This window comes from Biomphalaria glabrata, chromosome 15 (genome assembly GCF_947242115.1).
Source record: "Biomphalaria glabrata chromosome 15, xgBioGlab47.1, whole genome shotgun sequence".
Lineage (NCBI taxonomy): Eukaryota > Metazoa > Mollusca > Gastropoda > Planorbidae > Biomphalaria > Biomphalaria glabrata.
Window position 1 is genome coordinate 10056998 of NC_074725.1, and position 14217 is coordinate 10071214.

A 14217-nucleotide genomic window follows, 5' to 3' on the forward strand; every position below is an offset into this window, starting at 1 on the left:
TTGCAATGGGCTGCTTGCTTATGTAATGCATGTTAAATTTTTCAAACAAGGCTTTCCAATTTCTCCAGGCCGGCAACACGGTACCTAGCTACACTTCTGCTCTAAATGTATTATCCTTTTGTCCATTTGATTGTTCAGACTGGTGACGAAATCCGTAGTTTTGAAACGCTTGTATCAACTCACTCCATCTATCTGTATGTACACATTGTGTGTACACATTTCTTCTCCCACTTCCAATGCTAAGATCAAGCTGAAATTGTACATAACTTTTCAGTGTCGACGACAATCATTTTAAAACAGTTAACACATTAGTTAATCCATTAGACAGGGGTGGGCAACCTTTTTGTATCGAGGGCCGCATTAACAAAATTTTGGGAATGGGGGCCGCATATATGTATTTGTGTGTGTGTGTGTGTATACTTACAACTTAGAAAAATACGCTAGGTAACTGTATAATGTCTTTTAATTCATATTTATACTGTATCATACATTCACTTTTCCTTTTTTTTTTCACATTCCAAATTGAGGAATTAGCCTACTAGAGTTAGCAATTTCTGAAACCAATTTAACAATTTTTTTTTATTTGCTATTGTCTTTTCATATTACAATTTAACTATTTACACTCGTGCGTAATGTTCCTGAATTGTGGAGCTAGCTTTCTAGTTGTTATACTTGTGACTGCTGTCAAATTATAGTCATTCACCATCGACCTGTGATTACACTTGTTTATTTTCCACAAGAAAAATACTTGTTCACATATGTATGTGTACCAAAATAATGGAAATACAGCTTCTGGCACCCATTAAGCTAACGTGGAAGTACTGACTTGAACTTCTCTTACAGGTTATAATTTGCATGGCGTTATGTTCTCTGGAGCTGAATCAGCTTCTGCACTAAATGGTGAGCTGATGGTATTGAAAACAGGTTCTTGGCGTCTTAAAATTTGCCTTCATAAATTTCATAATTAAGGAATCCAAATAAGTCTGGTAATATTAACCATTTCAATAGAAATATTTTCACCTTTTAACAGAGGAAAATGACAAAACCTATTTTCCCCATGCTGGCCTGGAGAAATTGGAAAGCCTTGTTTGAAAAATTTAACATGCATTACATAAGCAAGCAGCCCATTGCAATAGCTACCATGAAAAACATAAAATATCTTCCACTCTTCATTAGAAATATTAGTTTCAAAGTCACAGTCAATATCCTCTAAGAATATGGACATTTCTACTTTGAGAATTTATATTCTTCTCATTACCTTGCCCATGCTAAGCCAGCGGATGCATCGGAATATTTAGTTTATATATCTACAAGTACTTTTCTATACTGCCTGTGGTTATGACCTTAAGTCTGATGTTTTTATTGATACCTCTACTTTTGCTTTGTATGTTTAGAATTCATGCAGCTTTGTGCAAACTTTTCTGTTTAGAGTTTATGGTTGGGATATTCATTAAAAAAAAAGTTTTTCTCAGTCAAAGATCGAGCTACATTAGTTGTTACACTTGCCATCTTGTTCCAATCATACCCAACATTCAACACAGTTCTTCAAAGCATTGAAGAAATACTGGCCTGAGATTGTGTCTTTGACTTTATATAATGAGAGAGTTTCGATAATTTGTAGGGAAATTTAGAATTCTTTTTAATAGATTAGCATTTTTATACGTATATACTGTGGGTACACATGATTTCTGTAGGTATTCGCGGGCCGCATAAAACACTTCAGCGGGCCGCATGTGGCCCGCGGGCCGTAATTTGCCCACCCCTGCATTAGAGGTAATTCATTTATTTTAATTTATATAAAGTGGAGATAAACCTTGCAGTGTTGAGAGATATGGCAGTGATTTTGGTGTTCTTCCAGTTGGATAAGAATTGTGTTTTTTTATATTTTGTTTCCTTTCCCTCCCCAGTTCACAGTCTTTAATTAAAAAGTTGGGAGGGCGGGGAAGGAAAGGGGCGGAGTGATAAGACCAAGGGTTAATGTCACATCTTATCTTATCTTATATGATACATTAAACAAATTGGTTTGAAAGCATTGGAATGAAAATGTGTTTTTTTAAAGGGGGTAGGACAAAAAAAAACCCACAAAAACAAACAAAAATCGTTAAAATCTTCATATCTGAAGGCAAGTTTGAAGCTCACAAAACAACAACAAAAGTCCAATTTGCAATCTTTAAAAGCCACACTCTCTCAACTGAAATCGTTATCTATTTTATATTTACCTGAGTTAACCACAAAAAAAAAAGTTTTTTTGGTTCCTAGGACATTTTCTACCAATAAAAACACTAATATCTGCATTAAATTAAAAACAAAAGCACGTACTGAAATGAAATTTACTGGTACATTATCAACTATGTGTCATCTTGGTGATAAACAGTACTTACATGCTGCGCAGTGGCGACGATATGATCCCTGGGATGGGAGCGTTCGACAGGTGTGAAATTAGCTTTAACTTCGTTGGATCTCACCAAGAAGCCATACGCACCCAATGCCTTGGATTACCCAGGGTTCAACTACAGCAACTAGTATGGGAAGCAGTTGGTCGCGATTTTGTGTTTATTTTGATCGATAGATTGATGGAACCCAGTTTGTACAATGATTTATGTTTCGGATGTTCCTTCAGATTTGGAGATAATCTACTTCCTTGACCAAATCTCCCACAGGACTCGGAAGGGAGGGGGGGGGGGTCAGTGGTACGAGACGACCGAACAATAGTCCTGCGCGCATACCTCACGACCAGGCAGCCATCAGCTAATTTTTAGAAACAGAAAATCAAGCAAAATATTTTTTTAATCCTTTTTTCTTAAAAAGAGAATAACTCCGCCCTTTAAACTAGATCTATCAATAATATACAAGCTATTTGCCTTATTCGATATCAAACAAAATCAATTATTACCTAGAATTAATAGACTAATTGGATATTTTATTATCTATGTTTTGTTTTGTTACGTACAATAAGTTCCAACTTGATTGGAGAATGTGTGAGGGAGAAATAGCGTTAACAACTATTTAAGGGGACTAAACTCAACAAATTTAGCCGTATATGTGAATACAGAAAGATTAGTTTCTCTCGTTGGTATCAAACAAAATAATGAAATCCCTGTAATTAATTGTTTAATTGGCTACTTTTTAAAAAATTGATTCATGACTTGTCTATGCCAAAGAATAATTGTGCGAAGTTTCAACTTGATACGAGAATGATAGTGAGAGAAGTAACGTGAACACACTTTTTACCAGACAGACAGACAGATAGACATACAGACAGAGTGAGTTAATATACGTTTTGTAATTAGGCTCTACTTTAGTATTAACCAGCTTTTATCTGTCGAGGTTAGCCCTTTCAGACCTTGTGATCTATGGGGAACAAATCGCATTTCTTGCTATGGCATCTTAAAATCTTTAAGTTCGAAAACCCCAGTCTTCAAACTCGAGCCCCTCGGTTCGGAAGCCAACATTTGCCACTCGACCACCACAACCCACTTTTTTTTTTATGTCCGGAGACAAATAAACATCGGACACGTGACGCATGAACGAACAAAAGCAATCGTCCTGACCAATGGAAGAGAGCTTCTGTTTTAGTATAAGTACTGTCAAGCAGATGTTTAGAAGGGCCGTATAGCAAAGCTTCACATGCCGAACATGGCCCGCGTGCCGCAGTTTAGACATCACTGACTTACTTCATTTGAGATGTTCAGAATTATTAAAATACTTTAAGCTTTTCAAACTCCAACAGTATTTAATTTTATCTTATAAAATATACAGACATTTCTCAAACTTTGAAACAACGACGTATCCATGACTTAATCGAGTTATACCAACCAAGACTAACCTAAAGAGGTGTCTGCAAGCGAGACATGAGAACCACTGGCATTAACGAAAGTATGTGAAAGAAGACAGCCCAAGACCGGACAGCATGTGCGTGCTGATACGAACCTCGCCGAGAGCAAAAGAAACGAAGCTGCCTTAGTCAAGAGAAAGAAAAAGAAAGCTGCCCTATTAGCTAACCCTAAAACAGATGCACAAAATGTGGCAAACTCTGCTTCTCTCCAGAATTGGCTTGCCCCGTCTCAAGACGAAACCAAAACCAGTGAGGCAACTGGGTGCACCCATTGTTTTCTGAGGCAGAAGGAGCCATAATGCAGCCATATATACATGTTAATTAGAGACTGGTCATTATGTTTTTCTGGCTGATTCTGTCAAATATTGTATGCTTTAATCAGCTCTAATGGCACTAGGGAAGACGCAACACTTGTACGAATTTGTACTAGCATATGGAATGTGAAATATACCTTTAGCTGTGTCTTTCTCAGTAGGTGGTATTTTTGTATTTGTAAATTATGGTTCAGAGTTTTATGAATTATTGCTACGTTACTCTATTCAAATGTTACTATTCGTTTGATATTTAGAGTGTCATGTGGCCAGCACAACTACCTTTACTTTCCCCTACTAAAGTCAGGTACCCATTAAAGTTGAGTGAACTCGGCGACGTCTTAAAAATTCCATTCTTCACTAGGCACTGTGGGTAGACGAGGGACAGGAAATGCCTCGAAGGCCTTTGTTTAAACGACACTGGTCTACATCATATATACATCTTTACAACCAAATGTTTGTTTTATTTAATATTCGTTTGACGACGTTTTGGACAATCGCCTAAACTTTGTCAAGCATTCTATAACGTAACATTAATTACTTAGCAGCAGTTGCTTGTGCACAGTGCCATTAGCATAATTATTCTGCACTAATTAGCTCCAACCATAAATTCTTACAGAATAGGAAATTTTTTTCACTCTTGTCTAAAATACACTCTTTAAAATATATAAATTACCCTTATGGTAGTGGCAATCCACTTTAGCTAGATGCTGATATATAATGTTAGAAAATGTGTTAGAATTATTTTGGTGTCCTAAGTTTCCCCATCTTTGTGAACATGTGGAACAAGAAATATCTGGGAGAGTTTACAAGCTGCCTGTCGGAAACTTATTCAAAGTCTAATCTCGTAAAAAAAAAAATCCAAATTCTCCATCGGAATTAAATTTTAGAGCCCCCCCCCCTCCACCTGGTTAAGGCACTTTTGTTAATAAAATCCCATCTAGAGGAAATAAAATACAGGCTCTTTGGGTGACAAGTAGAAATAATTTAATGACGCTAGTGGTAATAATGAGCAGTTGGAGGGAGAAAGACCAGGCAAACAGACAGGCAGGCAAACAGCTAGCCAGTCAGGCAGGCAGGAAAGAAGAAAGACATACAGATAGGTAGATAGTTAGATAGTTAAGATAATAATTTATATTTTTTATATAGCGCAACTTTCATGCTTATTGTATGGTCCAATCTCATTTGTGGACCAGTGGGGGAGGGGGTATCTGGCAGAAGGTTTTCCGTGCTGACTATAGGCAGCTCAGTAAACACACCTCTGCTTGAGTCGAGTGTCGAACCTCGAGCCCCATTCATATGTTGCCAAGCCAAGTTCAAGCGTACTTAGCCTCTCGACTACGCTTCCCAGATAGATAGATAGATAGATAGATAGATACCAAATAACCTCACGTTTGAAGACTTTATTAGCAAGGGAAATACTTTAGTAGTCTATCAATCATATTCACGTATTCCCTTTTATTAAAAATGTAAATTCTACTCTGTTCATTCGAATGCTCCTCTTGCTCTCTATTACTTTGAATGAAGTGGATTTCACGTGTACATTTCACTTGTACATTTCACTTGTACATTTCATTTACATTTTACTTGTACATTTCACTTGTACATTTCACTTGTACATTTCATTTACATTTCACTTGTACATTTCACTTGTACATTTCACTTTGTTGTGTCAGGACTTTGCCAGGGACCAACACAAGCAGACAATATTCGTCCAAGACAGGACACGGGAACACGAAGTAGGAGAAGTCTGGAGGAAAGGACTGTCCTTCACTGACATCAAAGTGGTCAACCTGATGTACAAGTGTAACAGTGAGTGACCACAGTTAGCCTCATCATTTTGTTTTCATTTCACTTTTGTCAAAGTCAAAAAAAAATCAAAAGAGAAAAAAATAATTTTCATTATTTCGACAGCCTATTCCACCGAGCTGAGATTTTGCACATAAACTCTAGCTGAGTGACAACACATTTGATTCAAATGTCAGAAAGATCACAGCATTAATTCTTCCATAGATATATTTTTCGGATAATTTCCGTTAATTTTTTATGAGACTGAGGGGAACTAACAATTTTATTGTATTTCTTAATAAAACTACTGAGTATCAGTAATATCCCTTTTGCATATGACTACCCCATGCAAAGGTAAGACAAATTCTGAAAAATTAAATATGAATGTTCAGTTTACATTAAACTTTACAATATTATTTAAACATAAACTGGTCATGGCCACATTCTTATATGCTTGCGTGTCTTGCCGACTGCAGAACTAGAGCGGAGGATCCTCGCAATGGAATTGAGATGCTACAGAAAGATCCTATGTATCGCATACATAGACCGCATCACAAACGAAGAGATTAGAAACAGAATCAGTTCAGAGATTGGACTCCCATGATGACCTGCTAACTACTGTCAAAAAAAAAACGCAAACTAAAGCTCTATGGCCATATTACAAGGTTCTCAGGGCTCGCAAAGACCTTCCTTCAGAGAACAGAACCAGGGAAAAAAAAAAGAAGATGGTAAGACAACATCAAAGAATGGCTGGCCTTCCATTTAAAGAGATTTTATCCATGGCAAAAGACAGAGATGAATGGAGAAAGTCGGTCAACAGAACTTGTGTGGTGCCCCAACGGTCCAACAGACTAAGGGCTAGGTGAAGGTTGAAACTAGGAATTGATTTTTTGTATATTACTTGTTTTATTTGCCCATGGTAGTATTAGTTATTTATAAATTAATTAGTAACGCATTTAATGTCTAGGCCCAGTTTACCTTATGTAGTCTATCTGTTTTCTACCTCACAAAAAAAAAAGGCTTAACTCCCTAGAATGCAGAATTTCCAATTTGACAGTAACACATACAGCAATACTCTGTAGATACATACCTGTTGACATAGGAAGACTAGTTTCTATCTTTATTTTCTTTCAGAGAATTGCGCACCCAATCAACGATGCAAAGAGCCAGGATACCTGGACCGATGGTGCCGATGCGTATGTCCACCGGAAGTTGATTGTACCAAAGAGGGGCATGGTCTTCGAGTGGGAGGTGGTTGGGGGATAGGTTCAGGTGACACTTTTGATGATTAGCATAAGCATAATTTTTTTCCTCTTTTTTTTTCCTGGTTAAAGTTCTTCTCATTGCATTTGCTTGCAGACTGTAGAAATTCTTGGAAAGACGAGGACTGTATAGCCTGGGCCAAACGCGGGGAATGCCAGGGGAACCCGATCTGGATGAAAACAAACTGTAGGAAGGCCTGTGAGAAATGCGCTAAAAGTAAGTCGAATAAGTTGAAACAACAAAAGATAAATATCGCTTCTTTGTAAAGTTGTGCATGAATGCGTGTATGGAGGTGTGTCTATGTGTGACTGCGTGTGAGCATAAATGTATCAGAGAGTGTGTGTATATAGGTGTATGTGCTGGCTTGCACAATTAAGTGAACTTTTCGAAGCAAAACGACAGTTGATGCGATGCCTCCTGCTAGTTTCCATATTCTCTTATTTTGTTTCTCTTACGTACAGTGTTCTATATGATATGATCATGGTGTAAAAATAAGAGAATAGGTAGGATGTAAAATAGCTAATAACACATGACGTTCATCTTGACACGGAGATAGACGAATGCAGTAATACATTTAACAAATTGAAAAAAACAACAACACTAGATATATGTTAAAACTTAAATCTATCTTTAAACTGAATTCTGGCTCTACATCTGTATATCTCAAATACATACAGAGATAAACATGAAGACAAATTTTTTTTTAGATCAATACTCTAAAAAGAAACATTGTTCAATTCTATTCAAATAATCATTACAACATATTATTGATAAATGTCAAAATGATGAAGATACAGGTCAGGGCCGACTTTAGGCGAAGTGTTTAGGGTGGTCTCGAGTGAAATTAGAAAAACAAAAAATTAAGACCGAAAAAATTCGCAGTGAATTAAAACCTTGCTGTGTCAATAACACTAATTTGCTTCATGGGCGATTCAAGATGACTAGACAATAGAAATAACGTTTCGACATTTCACCAAAAGGAAGAGACAATGGTCGTCTAACACCTGTAGTCTAACATGTAGAAACATTCGTGGATAAACCTTGAATCATAGCAGAGACTTAGAGCTAGGCTAGTAGACAGGGCCGGTTTTAGGCCACTTCAACCTATGCGGCCGCAGTGGGCCCTGCACTTTCATAGGCCCCGCGCGAATTCTAGGCGTAAATTATTAAATTAAACCATTTTAACTATTATTAAAGGGTACCTGGAAATGCTGGAATAGCCTACTCCTGAAATTTCAAAATATATGATAAAGTCATGAAAATTTTCGTCATGAAAACCTCCTGAAATTATGAAAATCTTCTGAAAACCCATCCAAATCTCTTTAAAAACAGACAAAAATGTCATTTTGGGATGATTTTGTACTTAGTAAAGTATGAATAAAATGCAAAGACGAATTTATTTTCTATTACAAAATCTTAATTTTCACTTATTATCCTTATCCCTACCCAGACTGGGCCCCGCGCAATCCGTTTCGCATAGGGCCCCGCAATCTGTAGGACTGGCCCTGCTAGTAGACATAGAGCCATCGAGTTCTGCTGTGTTTGACATTTGATCCATGTTTCGACAGGTTGGGTGAGCCACTGAAACTTGACTTGTAGAGAACCATAGGCGTACATGCTTTACGCGCAACTGCCGAGTTTGTTTTGTTTTATTTATAAAGAGTGTATTTCAGCCTCTTAGGCCCTCACTTAGACTGAGTTTAATAATAATTTGTCTCAGCTAGCTTTTACTGATGTCTAGGTCTCTTGAAAAACAATCAACATAGAAAATAATGACACTGGAAGATGATTAGTTGAGTAGTTTATAGCTTATCTATTTCTCAGACTGCAGTAACGTGTGGCCAGATGAGGACTGCAGCAAATGGGCTGCCCGCGGGGAATGTTCAAAAAACAAACAGTGGATGGTAAAACATTGTAAAGAAAGTTGTGGAGGCTGTGGTACAGGTAACTTTCTTAGATCTCAATTCAAACTTTACAGAGTTATACTTCTTGAAGAAAAAAAAGATGACACATTACGAAAGTGCAATAAAATATGTTTTTGTTCTACTGCTAAACAATAACCCTCTAACGGCTAACTTTACAAGGCGGTAATATTAAAGCTGTAGTGGCAGTTGCCCCTATTTAAAGCTTAAAATTGTATCCAATTTAATTAGTTATTTTCAAACTGGACAGCACAGTATTCATAGCATCACTTGTGAAACTCTTTTAGCAACGTCGCAATGTAAGCCAATCGGCTGCTTTCTTTCATGTTGCTTTGTAGGGCATCATGGGATGTCACTGTCTTCTGTTTTATTTTGTATCGTCTTTTTCATATGGATACGGTCTTGTTTATCTGATTGTGCATTTGATTTTGACTTTCGTTATTGTCATTACTCAGTCAGGCTTCCTGTACATGCTCGCTGTTGACGCGAATGGCATAAATGAAATCCGGAATGATTTTTTCGATGCCAATGTTCGTGCCTGACACTTAAAACTGTCTTGTTGAAACCCAAAGACTTCTCACCTTACTATGCCACAGTGCCTGATTTAAGCAGGTGGAGGCCCTGATACGCCTTTTAAAAAATCTTATATTTGTAGTCATTAACTATACCAGATACAGATGAGCGTTATAAAGTAACAATCCGTTAAAAATGTATTAATCTTTTAAGTTTATAATAATTACCCTAAAACCAAATTTGCATTAAATTAGCTTATATACGTAATTTCAAACTACTTTTAAAAATGATTTCTTTTCTCTGTGTTTGAAAAAAAAAGGTTTTAATTTGACATCACTGACCAACTGGACACTAGTAGAAATACTAAATGGCACGGACGATGAAACCAACGTTACGTCTGGACTAGATCTTCTGGACGATAATGCTTCTAACAGTACTGACCTTGACAGAAGTCCTTCCACATTGGTTACATCCCATACCATCACTGACATCACGTCTACCAGCACAGCAGGTAAGTAGTTTCTGTCCTAAAGACTGGTTCTGTTCGTTGTTACACAATAGTGTTCTCTGGCAATCATTTGTTGTATTCTTAGAATTTAGATTCTTTCCAAATACTTTGCCTGTTCTCTAACACTTGACATTTTTTTTTAAGTGACGTCTGTATCATATAATATAAGATAACACTTTGTTGAGTTATGTCTTCAAGTACTCTCTATCTCTCTCTGTCTTTTGTCCTCCCTCTCTCTCTTTTTCTCCCCCTTTCTCTCTCTCTCTCCCTGTGCCTTTCTGTCTTTTTCTCCCACTCTTTGTCTCTTTCTATCTCTCCTTATCTGTTTCTCTCTATTTCTTCTCTCTGTCTCTTCACTCTCTCTGTCTCTTATTGTCTCTTCTCTCTCCGTCTCTTCTCTGCTTACTGTTTTTTCTGTAGTATGTCGAGCGATAGTTTATAACAACAATATGATACTAGGCCTACTGACATTGACGCATGAATATATTCGTCATTAAATATAACAAGTTTATTTAACGTACATCTCATCTCCCATAACCAACTAGATAGCACATAGTGTAAGTTTGCCTTAGATAAATTTAAAAAAAAGACATTCCTTTTTACACATGTATAATATTTTTTATTATTTAATACTAGTAGCATGAACAATCTGTACTAACCAAGTCAAATTGTGTCCCCTTAACCCAACGCCCGAATCTATACAGCCCCTTGCAAGAACTACTGGAGAGACTCTGATTGCGCGATCTGGTCTAAACGTGGCGACTGCAGGACGAATCCAAGTTGGATGAGAAAGAACTGCGCCAAGTCTTGTGCATCTTGCTAGCATCCCAGAGTTCCAGATGAGAATGTATGGCTTGCATCCCATACCATCACTGACATCAAAAACTAAGTTTAAATATTTTTTTTATCAGCATTAGGTTCAAAACAATGTTTAAAGAATTGTGTGCAGTATTATTAGAGATTTTCATCCTTGGCGGAGAAACTATTTTTGGTGTATCCGGCGTACAGAATAAAAGAAATGTTGATTATTTTATTATTTTTTTTTTACAATGGCTGTCCGGTCCATAGACACGGGGGAATAAGTTATAGTCCCTTTAAAGTCTTTTTCAAATAATATATATATATATATACTTTTTTTTTTTACTTTAACATAAAGCAATTTTGGATTTTTGAAAAACCTCAGTGGGAACAAGCAATGGGATCATTCTAGCCTCTTTAGTTTTTTTTTTTTAAATAAATATGATCGGATTTTTTTTTTTTTTTTTTTTTTTTTTTTTTTAAACATTTCTGTTGGTAAAAACAAATATCTACATACCTAAAAGGGTTGTCATAGGCGAGCATATGTTATACAAGGATTCCCTAGATGGTCCCCCATTGGGCATCCCACCTCCTGCCACTGTTTATATGATGATTTTAGTACTGCAGAATCAATTGTTCTAGGCTTTTCCTTTTGTGTTGTATTTTTTTTTAAATTTCGTAACAATGTGTGATCATTATCACGCCCTTGACATTCTTTAATTTATTGTAAAAATCATCAATAATATTTAGGTAGCAATGATTTGACTATTCACTTACTTTCACTTCCATTAATTTGTCCTCTAACAATGGCATGACCACGAAAAATAGATCTAGATCTTAATTGTGCCTGCAACTACAAAATAGAATAAATAACTGTGCCCATTTCTTTTTACTGGAGCGCATTTGCATAATGTGTGACCAGAGTGACATTCGCAGAGTGTGGAATGAGTACAATAACCTTTCAGAATAGATTTCATAATATGCACCACTAACGGCACCACATTTACGATAGATGCTTGATGGCTAGTGATTGCCCCTGTTTGTTGTACAAATGTGAACTCATTGCTTTTTTGTTATGTAAACGATTACAGGGTGGAATGCTGTTAACATTTTTATATAGGCCTTGCCCGAGTTTGTTGGCCTAAATGTTATGCACAGGGCAATTATTGTTATGTATGTAATAACTATCATTCATGTCATTTTTATATGCTTATTAACAAGCCCATTTGCAATTATGATGGGTTAGCCTGGTGTGTATTCAAATAAAATGACATGTGACTAATGTAATGAATTTTGTTGGTTTATTAATGTTGATATTAACTTGTGAAGTGTAAATATGAATTGTGTGTGTGCGTGAACAAGAGAGAGAGAGAGAGAGAGAGAGAGAGAGAGAGAGAGAGGGAGAAAGAAATATAGAGAAAGAAAGAGAGAGAAAGAAAAAGAAAGAAAGAGAGGAAGCAAGAGAAAGAGAAAGAAAGAGAGGAAGGGAGAAAAAGAGAAAGAGAGAAGAAGAAAGAGAGGTAGGGAGAAAAAGAAAGAGAGAGAGAGAAAGAAAGAAAGGAAGAAAGAGAGAGAGAGAGAAAAAGAAAGAGAGGTAGGGAGAAAAAGAAAGAGAGAGAGGTTGAGAGGGAGAAGGCTTGTGTCTTGTCTAGCCTGACTACGACATAACGACTAGTTCCAGACCTATTCTACTTGTCAGGTACAAAAACAAAAGTTCTTGGTAATCCAATGTCTTCTTTTGATCTTATAGGAGAAGATAATCCCACTAGTATATTAGATATCATCAGTGCTTTCTTGTGACGGTACGCCCCGGTACGGCGTACCGGCACCTTTTTCGATGTGGGGAAAAAAGTATTTCTTTTCTTGTATTTTAACGTTTATTATTAATTTATTTGTCGTTAAAAGTTAGGCAATCCATCACTAAATATCGGCACCTATATTTTTTTTTGTACAAAAAAAAAAAAGCACTGCAAATCATGATACATATCTTAATGTATGGCTAGGGGCGGGATATGATGCGAGAATGTTAACTAATAAAAAAAAAACACGAAAGAACAGAGAAGATTGAATTAAATGTCAGTTTATTATGACATTAGAAGCTTATTCTGCAATTATTTGCAAACGACAATTTTCTCTATACATCATGAGTAGGCCTACTGGACGAGTCCACCTTGTGTGTTCAAAAAAAAAGTTAAGTCCCCTTTTCAGACCTTGCGATCTAACGGGCAGATGATGTAAAGAACATCTGATTCTGTGCTGTGTGGACTCAGGAGACGCCCTAATTAAAATTCCAGTCTCCTCCAGGATTCGAACCCGGGAACGCCGGTGCAGAAGCTAAACACTTTACCACTCAGCCACCGCGGTTCAACCTTGTGTGGTAATAATGCATTGTTGTTGGCGTATGTTCGTATTATTATGAATAAAAAAAATCAACGAAGAAATGCTCAGTGAGAGAACTTAGACAACTGACACTAAGTGTGAATCAATATTTGATGCTTTGATTTGAAGGACTACTGTAAATAAATAGAAATCTGTATGTATATGTATATCTATATAAAAATCAGTGTAATAACGGGTGGGGAATCTTCTATGGTTTGGACCTTACCGTGACTTTGTAAGTCAAATTCATTAGACACTGGTCGTGTGAATGTGTGTGCGTGCTTATGTTGCGTATGTGAATGTTGTTTGTTTGCATATACATTGTTATTGTTATGCTGAAGTGGACAATTGTAGTCCTATTGCGTTCCTATTAGTTTGGGCTATATTAGAGACAAAAAGGCTTGGAGTCATCTATAACACATTGATAAGAAACAATTTAACAATAACTATTATGAGACCTGTACCTATGCTAATCTAGTCATCAGGGCCGGTCTTAGGCCACTGCAATCTATGCGCGCGCATTGTCCCCACACTTTCATAGGCCCCGCGCTAATTCTAGGTGTAAATTATTAAATAAAACCATTACAAGTTATAACAGATTTCCCACGGCCTCCTGATTCTCCATGAGCTCTTGGAAATCTCCTAGAATTATTAAAATCTACTGGAAACTAATACAAATCTACTGAAAAAAAAAAAGACAAAATTATCCTCTTTAAGGCATATTGTACCAAACCGCCAAAAACCACGATGAAAACATTAGCTGTCCACTAATGAACGATACGCTGCTTCCCCAAACTATTTTTCCAGAATATTTTTTTTTACAATACCCGTAACTGTGACATCTGGTGAAATCTTCTCGCGTCTCAAACTATTTAAGAGTCAACAATCCACAAAGATAGA

The 14217-nt window shown here is 36.7% G+C and overlaps 1 protein-coding gene across 1 annotated transcript in view; it reads left to right on the forward strand.

The window, feature by feature from the left end:
- LOC106055728 (balbiani ring protein 3-like) overlaps window positions 1–14217 on the forward strand; it is a 44279-nt gene that overhangs the window by 14756 nt on the left and 15306 nt on the right. The window contains exons 8-12 of the mRNA XM_056012400.1: window positions 5823–5958; window positions 7069–7206; window positions 7294–7413; window positions 9022–9141; window positions 9952–10143. Coding sequence (XP_055868375.1) covers window positions 5823–5958; window positions 7069–7206; window positions 7294–7413; window positions 9022–9141; window positions 9952–10143 — 706 coding nt within the window. The remainder of the gene's footprint in view (window positions 1–5822; window positions 5959–7068; window positions 7207–7293; window positions 7414–9021; window positions 9142–9951; window positions 10144–14217) is intronic.